At 43.7% G+C, this 14,772-nt stretch overlaps 1 protein-coding gene and 1 pseudogene across 4 annotated transcripts in view; one reads left to right on the top strand and one right to left on the bottom strand.

Annotated features, from left to right (window-relative positions):
- Positions 1-923: 923 nt before the first annotated feature.
- On the bottom strand, positions 924-9,821 carry LOC100390367 (large ribosomal subunit protein eL15 pseudogene; annotated as a pseudogene). Its single transcript, XR_013535791.1, has 2 exons — positions 9,693-9,821; positions 924-1,679 (listed from the first exon to the last, which is right to left on the bottom strand). The product of XR_013535791.1 is annotated as a large ribosomal subunit protein eL15 pseudogene (transcript).
- A 672-nt stretch (positions 9,822-10,493) lies between these two features.
- Positions 10,494-14,772, top strand: part of SUZ12 (SUZ12 polycomb repressive complex 2 subunit) — a 67,508-nt gene continuing 63,229 nt past the window's right edge. For 2 of the 3 annotated variants that reach the window (XM_035300871.3, XM_008997124.5), the window contains exons 1-3: positions 10,494-11,014; positions 13,779-13,825; positions 13,913-13,977. In XM_035300871.3, coding sequence (XP_035156762.1) covers positions 10,738-11,014; positions 13,779-13,825; positions 13,913-13,977 — 389 coding nt within the window. In that variant the 5' untranslated portion in view covers positions 10,494-10,737. Of the gene's footprint in view, positions 11,015-13,778; positions 13,826-13,912; positions 13,978-14,772 lie in introns of those variants that run through there. The other variant, XM_078373877.1, reaches the window with a different exon arrangement.

Below are 14,772 nucleotides of genomic sequence, written 5' to 3'. Positions count from 1 at the left end.
AAATTAGCCAGGTGTGGTGGCAGCTGCTTGGGAGGCTGAGGCAGGAGAATCACTTGAAACGGGAGGCAGAGATTGCAGTGAGCCAAGAACAAGCCACTGCACTCCAGCCTGGTGACAAAGTGAGACTCTCTCTCAAAAAAAAATTATAAAAAGATGAATTTAACTTTGGTGTTGCACAGTGTAAAGTGATTTCTGTGAGTTCACAGAATTAAAGAACTGAGGTTAAAAAAATTAAAAAAAAAAAACTGAGGTAACTTTAACAAGAACCTATGTTAAAGCCTAGACTTCACCACTACATAATATATGCCTTTAGGAAATCTGTACTTCTACACCCTAAATTTTTGTCATTGTTGTTTTTGAGGTGGTGGAGTTTCACTCTTGTTGCCCAGGCTGGAGTGCACTCCAGCCTGGGCAACAGAGTGAGATGTTGTCTATAAATAAATAAATAAATAAATACAATCTCATTATGAAAATAAGAACAATATTTCTTTTATTTATTTATTTTTTCTTTTCTTTCTTTCTTTTTTTTTTTTTTTTAAATAAGATGGGGTTTCACCATGATGGCCAGGCTGGTCTTGAACTCCTGGCCTCAGGTGATCCACCCACCTCATCCTCCCAAAGTGCTAGGATTGCAGGCATGAGCCACTGTGCCCAGCCAAGAACAATATTTCTACTAATAACAACTAGCTAAAAATAAAAGTTCTGTATCTCTTAATTTGTTCTGCTTAACAGTAGTAAATTAGCAATTGCAAAATTGAGGTGAATTTATAAACTTTGAGCGGAAATCCAGACTATAGTTGTGTTATAGAAATGATGATAATACCTAACAGATTGACACTAGTAATTATGTTTACATGATTTATGAAGTATGATGACATAATAATGCTGGTTTTCCCTAGAAGATAAAGCAAACATAAGTTCACACAAAGATTAGCAATATTATCAGCAAAACTAACTTTTTCTCATGCATGAGAAGTATACAAAATGATCTCTTTCTTTTTTTTTTTTGACTGTCCTAAATTATTTATTAGGTATGAATTTTTACAAACTTTACTTATATTAGCGGTAACGGTGGAGCTGAAGAGTATTGCGCCTTCTCCAAGCTGCCCGGCGAGAACCACCAATATTGTGGTGGAACTTATGGCCCTTTCCAAGGCCATAGCTCTTTCGGCCTGCAGATGTCAGCCCACACATCTCCCTGTGCTTGTGGACTGGTTTGGTGATCCATTGGGTGTCAGGATTTTTTTCTGATAGCTTTATGGAATGGATCAATAAGAATAACCTCAAAAAATTTGTATGTGGAATCTTCGCCAACCCAGTAAAAATTCAGGACTCTTAGAGCCCCACAGTGGCGTCCAGCTTGCTCCTCTGCAACAGACTGAAGGCTTCGAGCAAACTTCAGCTGGTTAACACCATGATGGACAGGCTTGCCTTAGGAACTGGGCATTTTCAGCCACCACGGCGAACATGAATCCTGTATATAACATAACCTTGCTTGGCCTTGTAGCCCAGTCAGCGCGCTTTATCAGGCCTGGTGGGGAGGGGAGCTCTGTGGAGAGCAGAGAGCTGGTGGTTCTGCCAGCAGTGGACCCTCAGAAGAAAACACATGACAGCAGACTGCTTCTTTCTCCATAGCTCCTGGATGTACTTGTATGCGCCCATCTTGGCTTACCTGATGGCTGCCGCCAGACAGAAAGGAAAGAGCTCAGAATGATCTTTTTCATCTGCATTTCATTACCATAAAACAAAGTAATCGTCATTAGTTTTATCATATGTTTGTTTTTAATGCTGTCAAATTTTAAGATGAGTGTATCCCATAATACAATATTGGTGCTATTTTAGCTGGCTATTTCTCATTATCAGACTTGGGAGACAGCATAGTATACTGTGGTGGTTTTTTTGAGACAGAATCTCACTGTCAACCAGGCTGAAGTGCAATGGCGCGATCTTGGCTCACTGCAACCTCTGCCTCCTGGGTTCAAGTGCTTCTCTTGCCTCAGCCTCCTGAGTAGCCAGGACTACAGGCAGGCGCCACCACACCCAGATAATTTTTGTATTTTTAGTAGAGATGGGGTTTCACCATATTGACCAGGATGGTCTTGATTTCTTGACTTCACAATCCGCCTGCCTTGACCTCCCAAAGTGCTGGGATTACAGGTTTGAGCCACCACGCCTGGCCTCAAAAAAATTTTTTTTAGCAGATAGAATAATTATCTTTAAACTGATTGTAACACAGGTATAAGTAGAACATCTCTGATGAAAGACAAATGGGAATTCAGAGCTCATCATATTGCAGCCTCTTCTTCTGCTTCCTGAAACTAGGGGGTTCCAGAAAGACAGCTTAGATAACTCTGTTGTACTGGAAAACATATGGGGTTTTGAGTCCTCTATAGCTGGGTTTAAACCCCAGCTCTTTCCCTTGAGGGATGGTGTAATGGTGGGGGAGTTACTTAATCTCTTTGAGATTCTGTGAGAAGTATCTGAGGGCGTTAACTAATAGTAACAGTAACTAACATTATTGTTTATGATTGTCCTATGGACAGACTGCTCAATAAATGGCAACTTGATTTACTTTTGTTTAAAGTTAAATGTAAAACAACTTGTCCCACAGTCTGAAAAACAATCATAATAGTTGTTTCTAGACATAGGCCTCCAAAAATCCAGGTTTAGATATTTCCCCTTTGGCTCAGGTGGTTATTTTCTCCCCCGGGTTATTAGTGTCGAGTTTCTTCTTGTCCCAGGAGTTCTAACTATGGCTTACTAACATCTTTATTACATCTCGTTAACTCTAGATAAACAGACATAGACAAACCAGTGGTTTATTATGAAAACTCCAAAATACACCGTGAATGTTACATGGTTCTCATGCTTTCTATTTCCTACATGAAGAAAACAAAAATGAGTAAACTTCTGCGTGTGTGTGTGTTTTGTTGTTGTTGCTGTTGCTGAGACAGTTTCGCTCTTGTTACCCAGGTTGGAACACCATTGTTGCCCAGGCTGGAGTGCAGTGGCGCAATCTCGGCTCACTGCAACCTCTACCTTCCTGCTTCAAGCAATTCTCCTGCCTCAGCCTCCTGAGTAGCTGGGATTACAGGAATGCACCACCATGCCCAGCTAATTTTTGTATTTTTAATAAAGACGGGATTTCACAGGTTGGCCAGACTGGTCTCCAACTCCTGACCTCAGGTGATTCACCCATCTCTGCTTCCCAAAGTGCTGGGATTATAGGCATGAGCCACTATGCCTAGCAGAGGCCATTTTTTCTGTTTTTACTTATTAATATTTTTATTTTTCAGATGGAGTATCACTGCACTGCTCAGGCTGGAGTGCAGTGGCACAACCTTGGCTCACTGCAACCTCTGCCTACTGGATTTAAGAGATTCTCCTGCCTCAGCCTCCTGAGTAGCTGGAATTACAGGCATGTGCCACCACATCCATCTAATTTTTGTATTTAGTAGAGATGGGGTTTCACTATGTTAGCCAGGCTGTTCTTGAACTCAGGACCTCAGATGATCCACCTGACTCAGCCTCCCAAAGTGCTGGGATTATAGGCATGAGCCAACACATCTGGCCTTTTAACTTGCTTTTATTTATTTTTCTTTTTTTCCTATTCACATAATCACTAGTTGACTTTTTTTTTTTTTTTTTTTCGAGACTTAGTCTTGCTCTGTCAACCAGGCTGGTGTGCCATGGCGAGATCTTGGCTCAATTGCAACCTCTGCCTCCTGGGTTCCAGCGATTCTCCTGCCTCAGCCTCCCAAGTAGTTGGGATTACAGACATGCCCCACCACACCAGGCTAATTTTTATATTTTTTAGTAGAAATGGGGTTTCGTCATATTGCTCAGGCTGGTCTTGAATTCTGACCTTGTGATCCACCCACTTTGGCCTCCCAAAGTGCGAGGATTACAGGTGTGAGTCACCACACCTGGCCCTGACATTCTTTTTTAAAAAAATTAAATTTGAGCTGAGTGAGGTGGCTCACACCTGTAATCCCAGCACTTTGGGAGGCCGAGGCAGGTGGATCAAGAGATCGAGACCATTCTGGTCAACATGGTGAAACCCCGTCTCTACTAAAAATACAAAAAATTAGCTGGGGGTGGTGGCGCATGCCTGTAATCCCAGCTACTCAGGAGGCTGAGGCAGGAGAATTGCCTGAACCCAGGAGGCGGAGGTTGCGGTGAGCCGAGATCATGCCATTGCACTCCAGCCTGGGTAACAAGAGTGAAACTCCACCTAAAAAAAAAAAAAAAAAAAAAAAATCAAATTTGAATGCAAAAAAAAAAAAAGTGGCCCCAAAACATAAAATGCAATTTAAAAAAATCAAATTTGATTCTATTTCTCTAAGAATTTATCAGCAAATACAATGTGTCAATTTCCTCAAGCAAAGCAATTTTTTTTTTCTGATATAGTGTTGTTGACTTTTTTTTTCTTTTTTTTGATACATAGTCTCACTCTGTTGCCCAGGCTGGAGTGCAATGACAAGATCTCAGCTCACTGCAACCTCTGCCTCTCCTGTTCAAGGAATTCAGCTGCCTCAGCCTCCCAAGTAGCCGGGACTATAGGTGTGGGCCACCACACATGGCTCATTTTTGTATTTTTAGTAGAGACAGGGTTTCCCCATATTGTCCAGGCTGCTCTTGAACTCCTGACCTTGTGATCTGCTCACCTTCACCTCCCAAAGTGTTGGGATTACAGGTGTGGGCTACCACTCCCAGCCTTGTTGACTTATTTTAATAGTCTCAGCCCTAAATTTTAAGGAGTTGCCAGGTGCAGTGGCTCAAGCCTGTAATCCCAGCATTTTGGGAGGCCGAGGCAGGTGATCGCGAGGTCAAGAGATTGAGACCATCCTGGTCAACATGGTGAAACCCCATCTCTACTAAAAATACAAAAAATTAGTTGGGCATGGTGGCATGTGCCTGTAATCCCAGCTACTCAGGAGGCTGAGGCAGGAGAATTGCCTGAACCCAGGAGGCGGAGGTTGTGGTGAGCCGAGATCACACCATTGCACTCCATCCTGGGTAACAAGAGCGAAACTCCGTCTCAAAAAAAAAAAAAAAAATAACGTTTAAGGCGTTGAGGATAAATGGAGGATAGAAAGACAATGTACAGCTACAAGGGAGATTTGATACATTGGTTATTTTAAGTCAAATGCATTCATACTGATGATTATTCATTCCACCATATCAGAGGCAATATTTACTGATCTTTCTTGATCTAGAAATGACATGTGCTAGCCAGGCCCGGTGGCTCATGCCTATACTCCCAGCACTTTGGGAGGCCAAGGCGGGTTGATCACCTGAAGTCAGGAGTTCGAGACCAGCCTCGTCAAAATGGTGAGCCGCCCACCCCGTCTCTTAAAAAAAATAAGAAAGAAAGAAAAGAAAAGAAATATTGGCCAGGCTTGGTGGCTCAGGCCTGTAATCCCAGCACTTTGGGAGGCCGAGGCGGGTGGATCTAGATGTCAAGAGATTGAGACCATCCTCACCAACATGGTGAAACCCTGTCTCTAAATTAAAAAAAAAAAAAGAAAAAGAAAAACTGAGATAATGCCAGCAAAGTCATATTAATTAGTGTTAAAACAATTGCTATTTTTCTTTCCTTACATATATATCTAGTCCTGTGCTAGGAAATATAAAAGTAGTAGACAATGGACTTTGCTTTTAGGAGTTTACAGTTCAAGTCTAGATATAATATGAAGGTAAAAACAAACAAAACCCCTAGAAAACAATTCAAATTCAGCGTGAGGTAGGGGAATTAAATATACACAAGTGCTGGGAACGGTGGCTCACGGCTGTAATCCCAGCACTTTGGGAGGCTGAGGCAGGCAAATCACCTGAGTTCGAGAGTTCAAGACCAGCCTTACCAACATGGAGAAATACCATCTCTACCAAAAACACAAAAATTAGCTGGGCGTTGTGGAGGGTACTTGTAATCCCAGCTACTTGGGAGGCTAAGGCAGGAAAATCACTAGAACCTGGAGGTTGCGGTAAGCCAAGATCACACCATTATACTCCATCCTGGGCAACAAGAACAAAACTCCATCTAATAAATAAATAAATACAAGTCATTGAGAATGAACTGTGCACTGGTGTCCAACCTTATTCATTGAGACTTATTGGATAAGGTCAGGTGCAGTGGTTCACACCTGTAATCCCAGCACTTTGGGAGGCCAGGAAGGGTGGATCACAAATCTCAAAATTTAGAAATAACGATACAAAATAAGCTAGTCATAGATGAGACCAATCATGAGATGATCTGTAAATGTTTTACCTATCTGATTTAAAAGACTGTAACTAAGATAACCTCTCAATTCCAATTTGTCTGAGGCATTAAGATTTTTTTAAAAGTATTAGAGAAATAAAGAAACAAAAGAATGGCTATTCCATAGGCAGAGCAGCCCTAAGGGCTGCTGGTCAGCTAAGTTTTTTTTCTTTCTTTCTTTCTTTTTTATTTAAGTTTTCTACATACAGTCTTGACAAAGGAAAATTGAAAAGTGAGAATTTATTACTATGCCTCTCCTCTACTGTATAGCATGGCTGGCTTTGATTGTTATGACCACTGCTGGTTGGCTCCTGTAAATAAAACCATGTACATGCCCAAGTTGAGAATGCTACCATGGTGTTCTTAAAGGAAATAAACCTTTAAGAAAGGACATTCCAGTTTCATCAGTTCCATTTCTCTCTGTGCATCAAAGACATATGGGTAATATATCACTTGATTTTTTCTTAGATTGTACCCATTCTTTTATCCCCACTTCCCCCCAGAATGGGAGATTCTTGTACAAATGATGAAGACTGGTCATTTTGCCAGTTATCCTTACTATAAATTAATAAGTTAGCATTATAGTTTATAGTTTTGGTATTTTGTGATTGGCTTAGTGTGATTTAATTCTCTAGACCTCCTGGACTAGATTGAAAAAACCTCATTTTCTTTGTTTTTTTTGTTTTTGGTGGGGAGGGAGTCTCACTCTGTCGTCCAGGCTGGAGTGCAGTGGCACGACCTCTCCCTCCTGGGTTCAAGCGATTCTCCTGCCTCAGTCTCCTGAGTAGCTGGGATTATAGGCATGCACCACCATACCTGGCTGAATTTTTTTGTATTTTTAGTAGAGATGGGGTTTTACCATGTTTGTCAGGCTGGTCTCAAACTCCTGACCTCATGATCCACCCACCTCAGCCTCCCAAAGTGCTGAGATTATAGGCGTGTGCCACCACGCCCAGCTAATTTTTGTATTTTTAGTAGAGGCGGGGTTTCACCATGGTAGACAGGTTGGTCTTGAACTCCTGACCTCAGGTGATCAGCCCACCTTGGCCTCCCAAAGTGCCGGGGTTACAGGGATGAGCCACCGTGCCCAGCCGAATAAACCTCATTTCTTTTTTTTTTTTTTTGTTTCCCCACCCCTGTTTTTTTCTTTTCTTTCTTTTTTTTTTTTTAAGATGGCTCATTGCAACCTCTGCCTCCCAGGTTGAAATGATTCTCCTGCCTCAGCCTCCTGAGTAGCTGGGACTACAGGTGTGTACTACCATGCCTGGCTAACTTTTTGTATTTTTAGTAGGGATGCGGTTTCACTGCATTAGCCAGGATGGTCTCAATCTCTTGACCTCCTGATCCTCCTGCTTTGGTCTCCCAAAGTGCTAGGATTACATGCGTGAGCCACTGCATCTGGCCGAAACCTCATTTTCTAACCTTGTAAAGCTGAAGAGCAGTTTAGCAAGATCTAAAAATCTAAGAGCCTTGATGGAGTGGAGTTAATTAGAGAAGGCTGGTCTCAGAAGTCTAAAACACCTCTTTTTTGGTGGCAGAGATATAAAAACATGGAGTACAGGCCAGGCACGGTGGTTCACGCCTGTAATCCCAGAACTTTGTGAGGCCAACGCAGGCTGATCAGTTGAGGTCAGGAGTTCAAGACTAGCCTGCCCAACATGGTGAAACCCCGTCTCTACAAAAATGCACAAATTAGCTGGGCATGATGGCAGGCACCTGTAATCACAGCCACTTGGGAGGCTGAGGCCCAACAGTCACTTGAACCTGGGAGGCAGAGGTTGCAGTAAGCAGAGATCACGCCTTTGCACTCCAGCCTGGGCGACAGAGCAAGACTGTCTCAAAAAAAGAAAAGGAGTACAGAGAATAGTGTAATAAACAAGAGGATGTTCTGAACTTTTTATCTGTATATAAAATATAGCTTGTCCTTACCCATTTCTTACCTGAAACTGGGAAACGGACATTCCCAGTTTCAGGTAAGAAGGTATACCTAATTTCAGACGTGTTCCTGAAATCCCAAATACTATATACATCATTTGTAGAGGTCACTTTCTTCAGTAGCAAAGGCTTTGATAAAACCGGTACTTTGACATTTAATCATTACAAAGATAACCAGTTTTGTAAACAACTTGAATAACCATTTGAAAGACACTTGTTTTGTAAACAGTGTTTTGCAGTGAACTATAGACAACCTAAGTAGACATCTGAAAAATGCTGTTGAGAGTATGAAATGGTTCTGTGTTTGCAGATTGGAATTTTTGAAGTTTTATAGGATGTAAATTGCAAGAACATCCTTAGAGATCATCTTGTCCAACCTGAAATTCAAATCTTTAAGAATATTAGCTCAATTCCAAACCAAACTGTGCCAAAAAACTGAACCGGGCCTGGGCGTCTATCATTTAAAGCAAGACCCACTGGTGGCAGTGGCTCACGCCTTGTAATCCCAGCACTTTGGGAGCCAGAGGCAGGTGGGTCATGAGGTCAAGAGATCGAGACCATCCTGGCCAACATGGTGAAACCGTGTCTCTACTAAAAATACAAAAATTAGCTGGGCATGGTGGTGCGGGCCTGTAATCCCAGCTACTCGGGAGGCTGAGGCAGGAGAATCATTTGAACCTGGGAGGCAGACGTTGCAATGAGCCGAGATCTAGCCATTGCACTCCAACCTGGGTGACAGAGCAAGACTCCGTCTTAAAAAAAAAAAAAGAAAAAGAAAAAGAAAATGAGGTTTCTTCAGCCGGGCGCAGTGGCTCACCGCTGTAATCCCAGTGCTTTGGGAGGCCAAGGTGGGCGGATCACTTGAGGTCAGGAGTTCAAGACTAGCCTGGCTAACATGGTGAAACACTGCCTCTATTAAAAATACAAATATTGGCCGGGCGCGGTGGCTCAAGCCTGTAATCCCAGCACTTTGGGAGGCCAAGGCAGGCGGGTCACGAGGTCGAGAGATCAAGACCATCCTGGCCAACATGGTGAAACCCATGTCTACTAAAAATACAAAAATTAGCTGGGCGTGATGGCATGCGCTTGTAGTCCCAGCTACTTGGGAGGCTGAGGCAGGAGAATTGCTTGAACCTGGGAGGCAGAGGTTGCAGTGAGTCGAGATTGTGTCACTGCACTCCAGCTTGGCGCCTGGTGACAGAGTGAGACTCTGTCTCAAATAAATAAATAAATAAATAAAAATACAAATATTAGCTGGGCGTGGTGGCGCACACCTGTAGACACAGCTACTAGGGAGGCTGAGGCAGGAGAATCGCTTGACCTCCAGAGGCAGAGGTTGCAGTGAGCCGGGATCCCGTCACAGCACCCCAGCCTAGAGACAGAGTTAGAGTACGTCTCAAAAAAAAAGCAAGACCCGCAAAATACCGGATCCCCCCTCAGCTTTCTGAGACGAAAATCTATAGATCCTCAAGAAGGTAAGAGTGCATGTACCTACTTCTGAGAAATCAGTTTACCGCTCTGACCACTCTTCCAGTGTCTGGGGCCAAAATCCTAAGGATGTAGACTTTGCTCCCATCACGAGATCTACCCGTCAGGATCTCGGTAGCGATCCTGAAGCCTCATGGCATCTACAGAAAATAGTTTTGCTTGTTTCTATAGGGCATCCCTACAACGATGTAAGTCGCTTCCTTTGGTGAAGCGCAGTCACCTCCGACAGCAGCAGCCGCAACCCCTTGGCTGTGCCAGGCGGGATTCGGCCATGGATGGCTTGGGGCATGTGGTGTCGCGAGGGGTCAGGGGACGCGATCACCGCCCCGGGAGCCCCTCAACTGAGAAGTGACCCTGACTAGGGTCACACCAACCCCCTAGGCAGGCCCAGTCCTGGGAAGTTAGAGATTCGATGATCTGTAAAATATATCAGTTCATTGAACAGGCTCCTCGCTCCCAGTTCCTCGCAGGCCTGCCTCTCTCCAGGGGTCCTCTAACCCTCTGGGGGCGGTGACTGACGACGCTCAGAAGGCGAGAAACGGCTCCTTAAACCGCTCGCTGGGTCCCTCTCTCCCCACAATGCACCGGGGCCAGCAGGAAGGCCGCTCCGACCCCTAATTTTCCCGCGAATTCAGTTCAAAGAGGCGGCCGGGCCCGCGGTCGGCGGCGCGCACGGGCCAACCAAGCCGCGCCTCCGCGAAAAGCGCCTCCGCGTGACTGACGGGGGAATCCGCGGGCCAACAGGCTGGGCGGCCGGGCGGCGCGCGCTCCCGCTGCCCAATCAGAGCGCCGGGCGGGGGAAGTGGGCGGAGCGAGGCCAGGGTAGGGTGAGCGGCCTCCCGAGCGGAGCGGGGCTCTGAGGAGACACTTTTTTTTTTTTTCCTCCCTCCTTCCCTCCTCTCCTCCTCCCTTCCCTTCCCCTCTCCTCCCCTCTCTCCTCCTTCCCCCCTCGGTCCGCCGGAGCCTGCTGGGGCGAGCGGTTGGTATTGCAGGCGCTTACTCTCCGGGGCCGCCCGGCGGGTAGCTGGCGGGGGGAGGAGGCAGGAACCGCGATGGCGCCTCAGAAGCACGGCGGTGGGGGAGGGGGCGGCTCGGGGCCCAGCGCGGGGTCCGGGGGAGGCGGCTTCGGGGGTTCGGCGGCGGTGGCGGCGGCGGCGACGGCTTCGGGCGGCAAATCCGGCGGCGGGGGCTGTGGAGGCGGCGGCAGTTATTCGGCCTCCTCCTCCTCCTCCGCGGCGGCAGCGGCGGGGGCCGCGGTGTTACCGGTGAAGAAGCCGAAAATGGAGCACGTCCAGGCTGACCACGAGCTTTTCCTCCAGGCCTTTGAGAGTGAGTGTGTGCGAGGCTTTGAGGGCAGGAGGACCCACTCTGCCAGCACCGGGGACGGGACACTCTGCTGGGCCCCCTACCTCCTCGGGAGTCCACTTGGTGTGGGAGTGGAGGGGGGAATTGAGGGGATGTCCCCCTTTCGGGGAATACGCCTCCAGGGCATCCAGAGTCTAGGGCCTTGGGAGAGCTGGAAAAGAGGGTCCGGGTAGGTTCTTGACTCCCCCAAGATTGACGCAAGAGTCTCGGGACTGGGGCCCCGTGTTAAGAGCAGGCGGCTTTTAGATGAGGAGGTAACAGCTGAACTGAGCTGCAGTCACATCCCGAGACTAGTTCTTGTTTTCTTTCATGCCTTTCGGACTCTAGAAATACGGGGGTTTCGGCTGTAGCTTTTGAGTGGCAAAATGAAGCCTGTGAAGGGACGAGTGCAGTCCAACCGAAGAAATGATCCTTAGTCTGAAATGCCTTCGCGCTAACTTGGTGCTGCAGGTTCACATGGCACCTTTGGAAGTCTAAAACCTTTCAAATCTATCCACCCATTTTGTGGATATGTAAACTGAGCCAGAGAGTGGTCAAGCATCTTCTCTGGAGACAACCCCGGAATTTTGCTTTTTATACTCGGCTTACAGGACATTTTCTTATGTCGATTTCTGTTTCTAAGGTCTGTCTGGAGGGTGAAACTGACTTATTTGGAAAGGAGAGCAAGGTGTCTGGAAACAAACAATAGAATTTATAGAAAACATCGTAACTATAAATAATCCTGATTGTTCTTTAAGGAATGTTATATTTTGATTGGTTTCCGTTTTTGCTTTTGTGCGTTATAATTTGAGTGATCTTGCTAAATAATCTTACTGAAACTTGAATAAACTCGGCTCTACCGCCCAATGTTCTTATTTACAATTTCACTGTGGCATATGTTAAGGGCATGGTATCAGCTGTGCTTGGGAAGACGTATTACATTGTTTAATAACCTTCCTTCATTCTCTCTCATTAGTGCTTCATGAAATTCTAATTGGAACTTAATAGAAAGAATTTCAGTTTTTATCGAAACGAATATCGAACCTGCTTCAGAGAGATTCACATTATTCACATATTATATTGCTTAATACACTTTGAAATATCTGGAGAGGCTTTAATTGGAAATAGGATGGAGAACTGACAGGCAGTGGTGACAGTAATCATACTTGTTTGTACCCCTTCTAAAGTATCTCATCTCCCTTTAGTTAATTTAAAATGAAACTAACCAGTTGAAGATTTAGATGGAAATTTTAAAAGTTCTTTCTGAATGTTAGGAGAAGACATATACTCCAAGAAAGTTTTAACTATTTTCGTTCTGATGAGTCCACCTCGGAGAAGTCAACTGTCATTAAGAGCTAGATCTGATCATAAAACAAATTGAAGTTTAAATACTTTAATGTAATTATTTATATAATTATTCATATTTGGCTTATTTTGATACTGCTTTATTTAAAGAAACATGATACTAATAGGTCATCAGTGTAACTGATATGATGGTGTATATATGTATATTTCTTTTAAGTCCTGTATAACAAATTAAATTTTAACTAATTTGAAACTTTATTCAACTCATTTTAAGCCTTAGCCTATTTTAGGAGTCTGTCAGTTGTGTAAAAAATGTATTCAGGTAATATTTACATTGAACAAAATAGATAAAACTTTATAATTAGGAATATTTATTGAGAATTTTTGCTGCAGTTTGTGTCCCAGATTTATTTCAATATTGACTGACTTTTGAATGCAGTAGGTCCCAACTGTAATCCCAGCTACTCTAGAGGCTGAGGCTGGAGCATCGATTGAGCCCAGGAGTTTGAGACCAGCCCGGGCAACATAGCAAGACCTCTTTCCAAAAAAAGAAATAAAAATACTTGACTGACTTTGATCATATTTGTATTAGGAATGTCTGGGGTCTGTATTAGGATATCATCGTTCCTGTATTAGGATTCTGTTTTGGCCGACTGCAAGTTTTATGTGACCAATTAAAAAGTGAAATGTTAAAAAAAAAAAAAAAAATTGAAATGTTCAGGCTGGGTGCCATGGCTCAGGCCTGTAATCCTAGCACTTTGGGAGGTCGAGGTGGGCAGATTACCTGAGATCAGGAGTTCAAGACCAACCTGGCCAACAGGGAGAAACCCCATCTCTACTAAAAATACAAAATTAGCTGGGTGTGGTGACACATGCCTGTAATCCCAGCTACTCGGGAGACTGAGGCAGGAGAATCACTTGAACCTGGGAGGCAGAGGTTGCCATGAGGGGAGATTGCACCACACACTCCAGACTGGGCAAGAAGAGGGAAACTGTCAAAAAAAAAAAAAAAAAAAAAAAATGAAATCTTCATCTTGTTTGGCATCAATGAATAGTTCTTTTGTTGACTCCAGCTAACTAATGCAGTTACTTTTTGGAAGAAAATTGGTTATAGATAGTTTAAATTAGCTGTTAAATGAGTATAACTACTTCTCTTCAGTTCTGTCCAATAACTGTCTTAAAAAAGTTTAAGAAAAATATTGTAGAGAACCTTCAGTATAAAATAAGTGTAGTGACATTGTGAATGTATGCCACTGATTGAATGCCTTTTCATCTTACTGTGCATACTAATTTTCTTGATGTAAATATTTAGTGCAATATTAAATATTCAGTGCATGATTTCCATAGCAGGTGATAAGTTTATATTGATACAACATGGTCTGGGTTGATATTTTTTTGACAAGTAAGTTTAGATAATGTTTGCATTTTGTTTTCTATTATCTAGAGCCAACACAGATCTATAGATTTCTTCGAACTCGGAATCTCATAGCGGTAAGTAGTCAACAAAATTTATCATTATTATTTCTCTCATAACTGCGTCTGTATTCAATTTTAACATTTTTAAAACTCTTTTTGTAGCCAATATTTTTGCACAGAACTCTTACTTACATGTCTCATCGAAACTCCAGAACAAACATCAAAAGGTACATTTTATGAATCTTATTTCAAGCTGATCAAACTATGTTAAAGTTTTATTTTAAAGTACTATTTCTCAAAATTAAAGAAAAATGAAAATAAACTGTTTCTAACTAAAGATTTAATATGAAAACTGAAATGGGAGGCTAGGCATAGTGGCTCACGCCTATAATCCAAGCACTTTGGAGACCAAGGCGGGTGGATCACCTGAGGTCGGGAGTTCAAGACCAGCCTGACCAACATGGTGAAACCCCGTCTTTAAAAAAAAATAAATAAATTAAAAAAAAAAAAAAAAAGAAACGGGGGAGTGACTGGTTGAACTGGTTGCACAGTGGTTTTTAATAGTATCATCTTTGTAAATCTCAGGTTATTAGTTGTTTTTTTTCCCTGATAGAAAAAGAGGCTGGGTGTGGTGCCTCATACCTATAATCCTGGCACTTTTGGAGGCCAAGGCAGGCGGATTACTTGAGGTCAGAAGTTCCAGACCAGCCTGGCCTGACCAGCATGGGAAACCCTGTCTATACCAAAATACAAAAATTAGCTGCGTGGTGTCGTGCGCCTATAATCCCAGTTACTTGGGAGGCTGAGGCAGAAGAATTGCTTGAACCCGGGAGGCAGAGGAGTGAAGTGAATTAAGTGATTTTACTGATTATGTTTTTACTCTGTGCCACTGGTTATTTTTTCTTTTTCTTTTCTTTTTTTTTTTTTGAGATGCAGTTTCACTCTTGTTTGCCCAGGCTGGAGTGCAATGGCAGAATCTTGGCTCATTGCAACATTTGCCTCCCGAGTTCAAGTGATTCTTC

Source organism: Callithrix jacchus, chromosome 5, assembly GCF_049354715.1.
Source record: "Callithrix jacchus isolate 240 chromosome 5, calJac240_pri, whole genome shotgun sequence".
In the NCBI taxonomy this organism is placed as follows: Eukaryota; Metazoa; Chordata; class Mammalia; order Primates; family Cebidae; genus Callithrix; species Callithrix jacchus.
The sequence above is the reverse complement of the archived record's forward strand: the minus strand, read 5'-3'. Positions and strand labels throughout refer to the sequence as shown.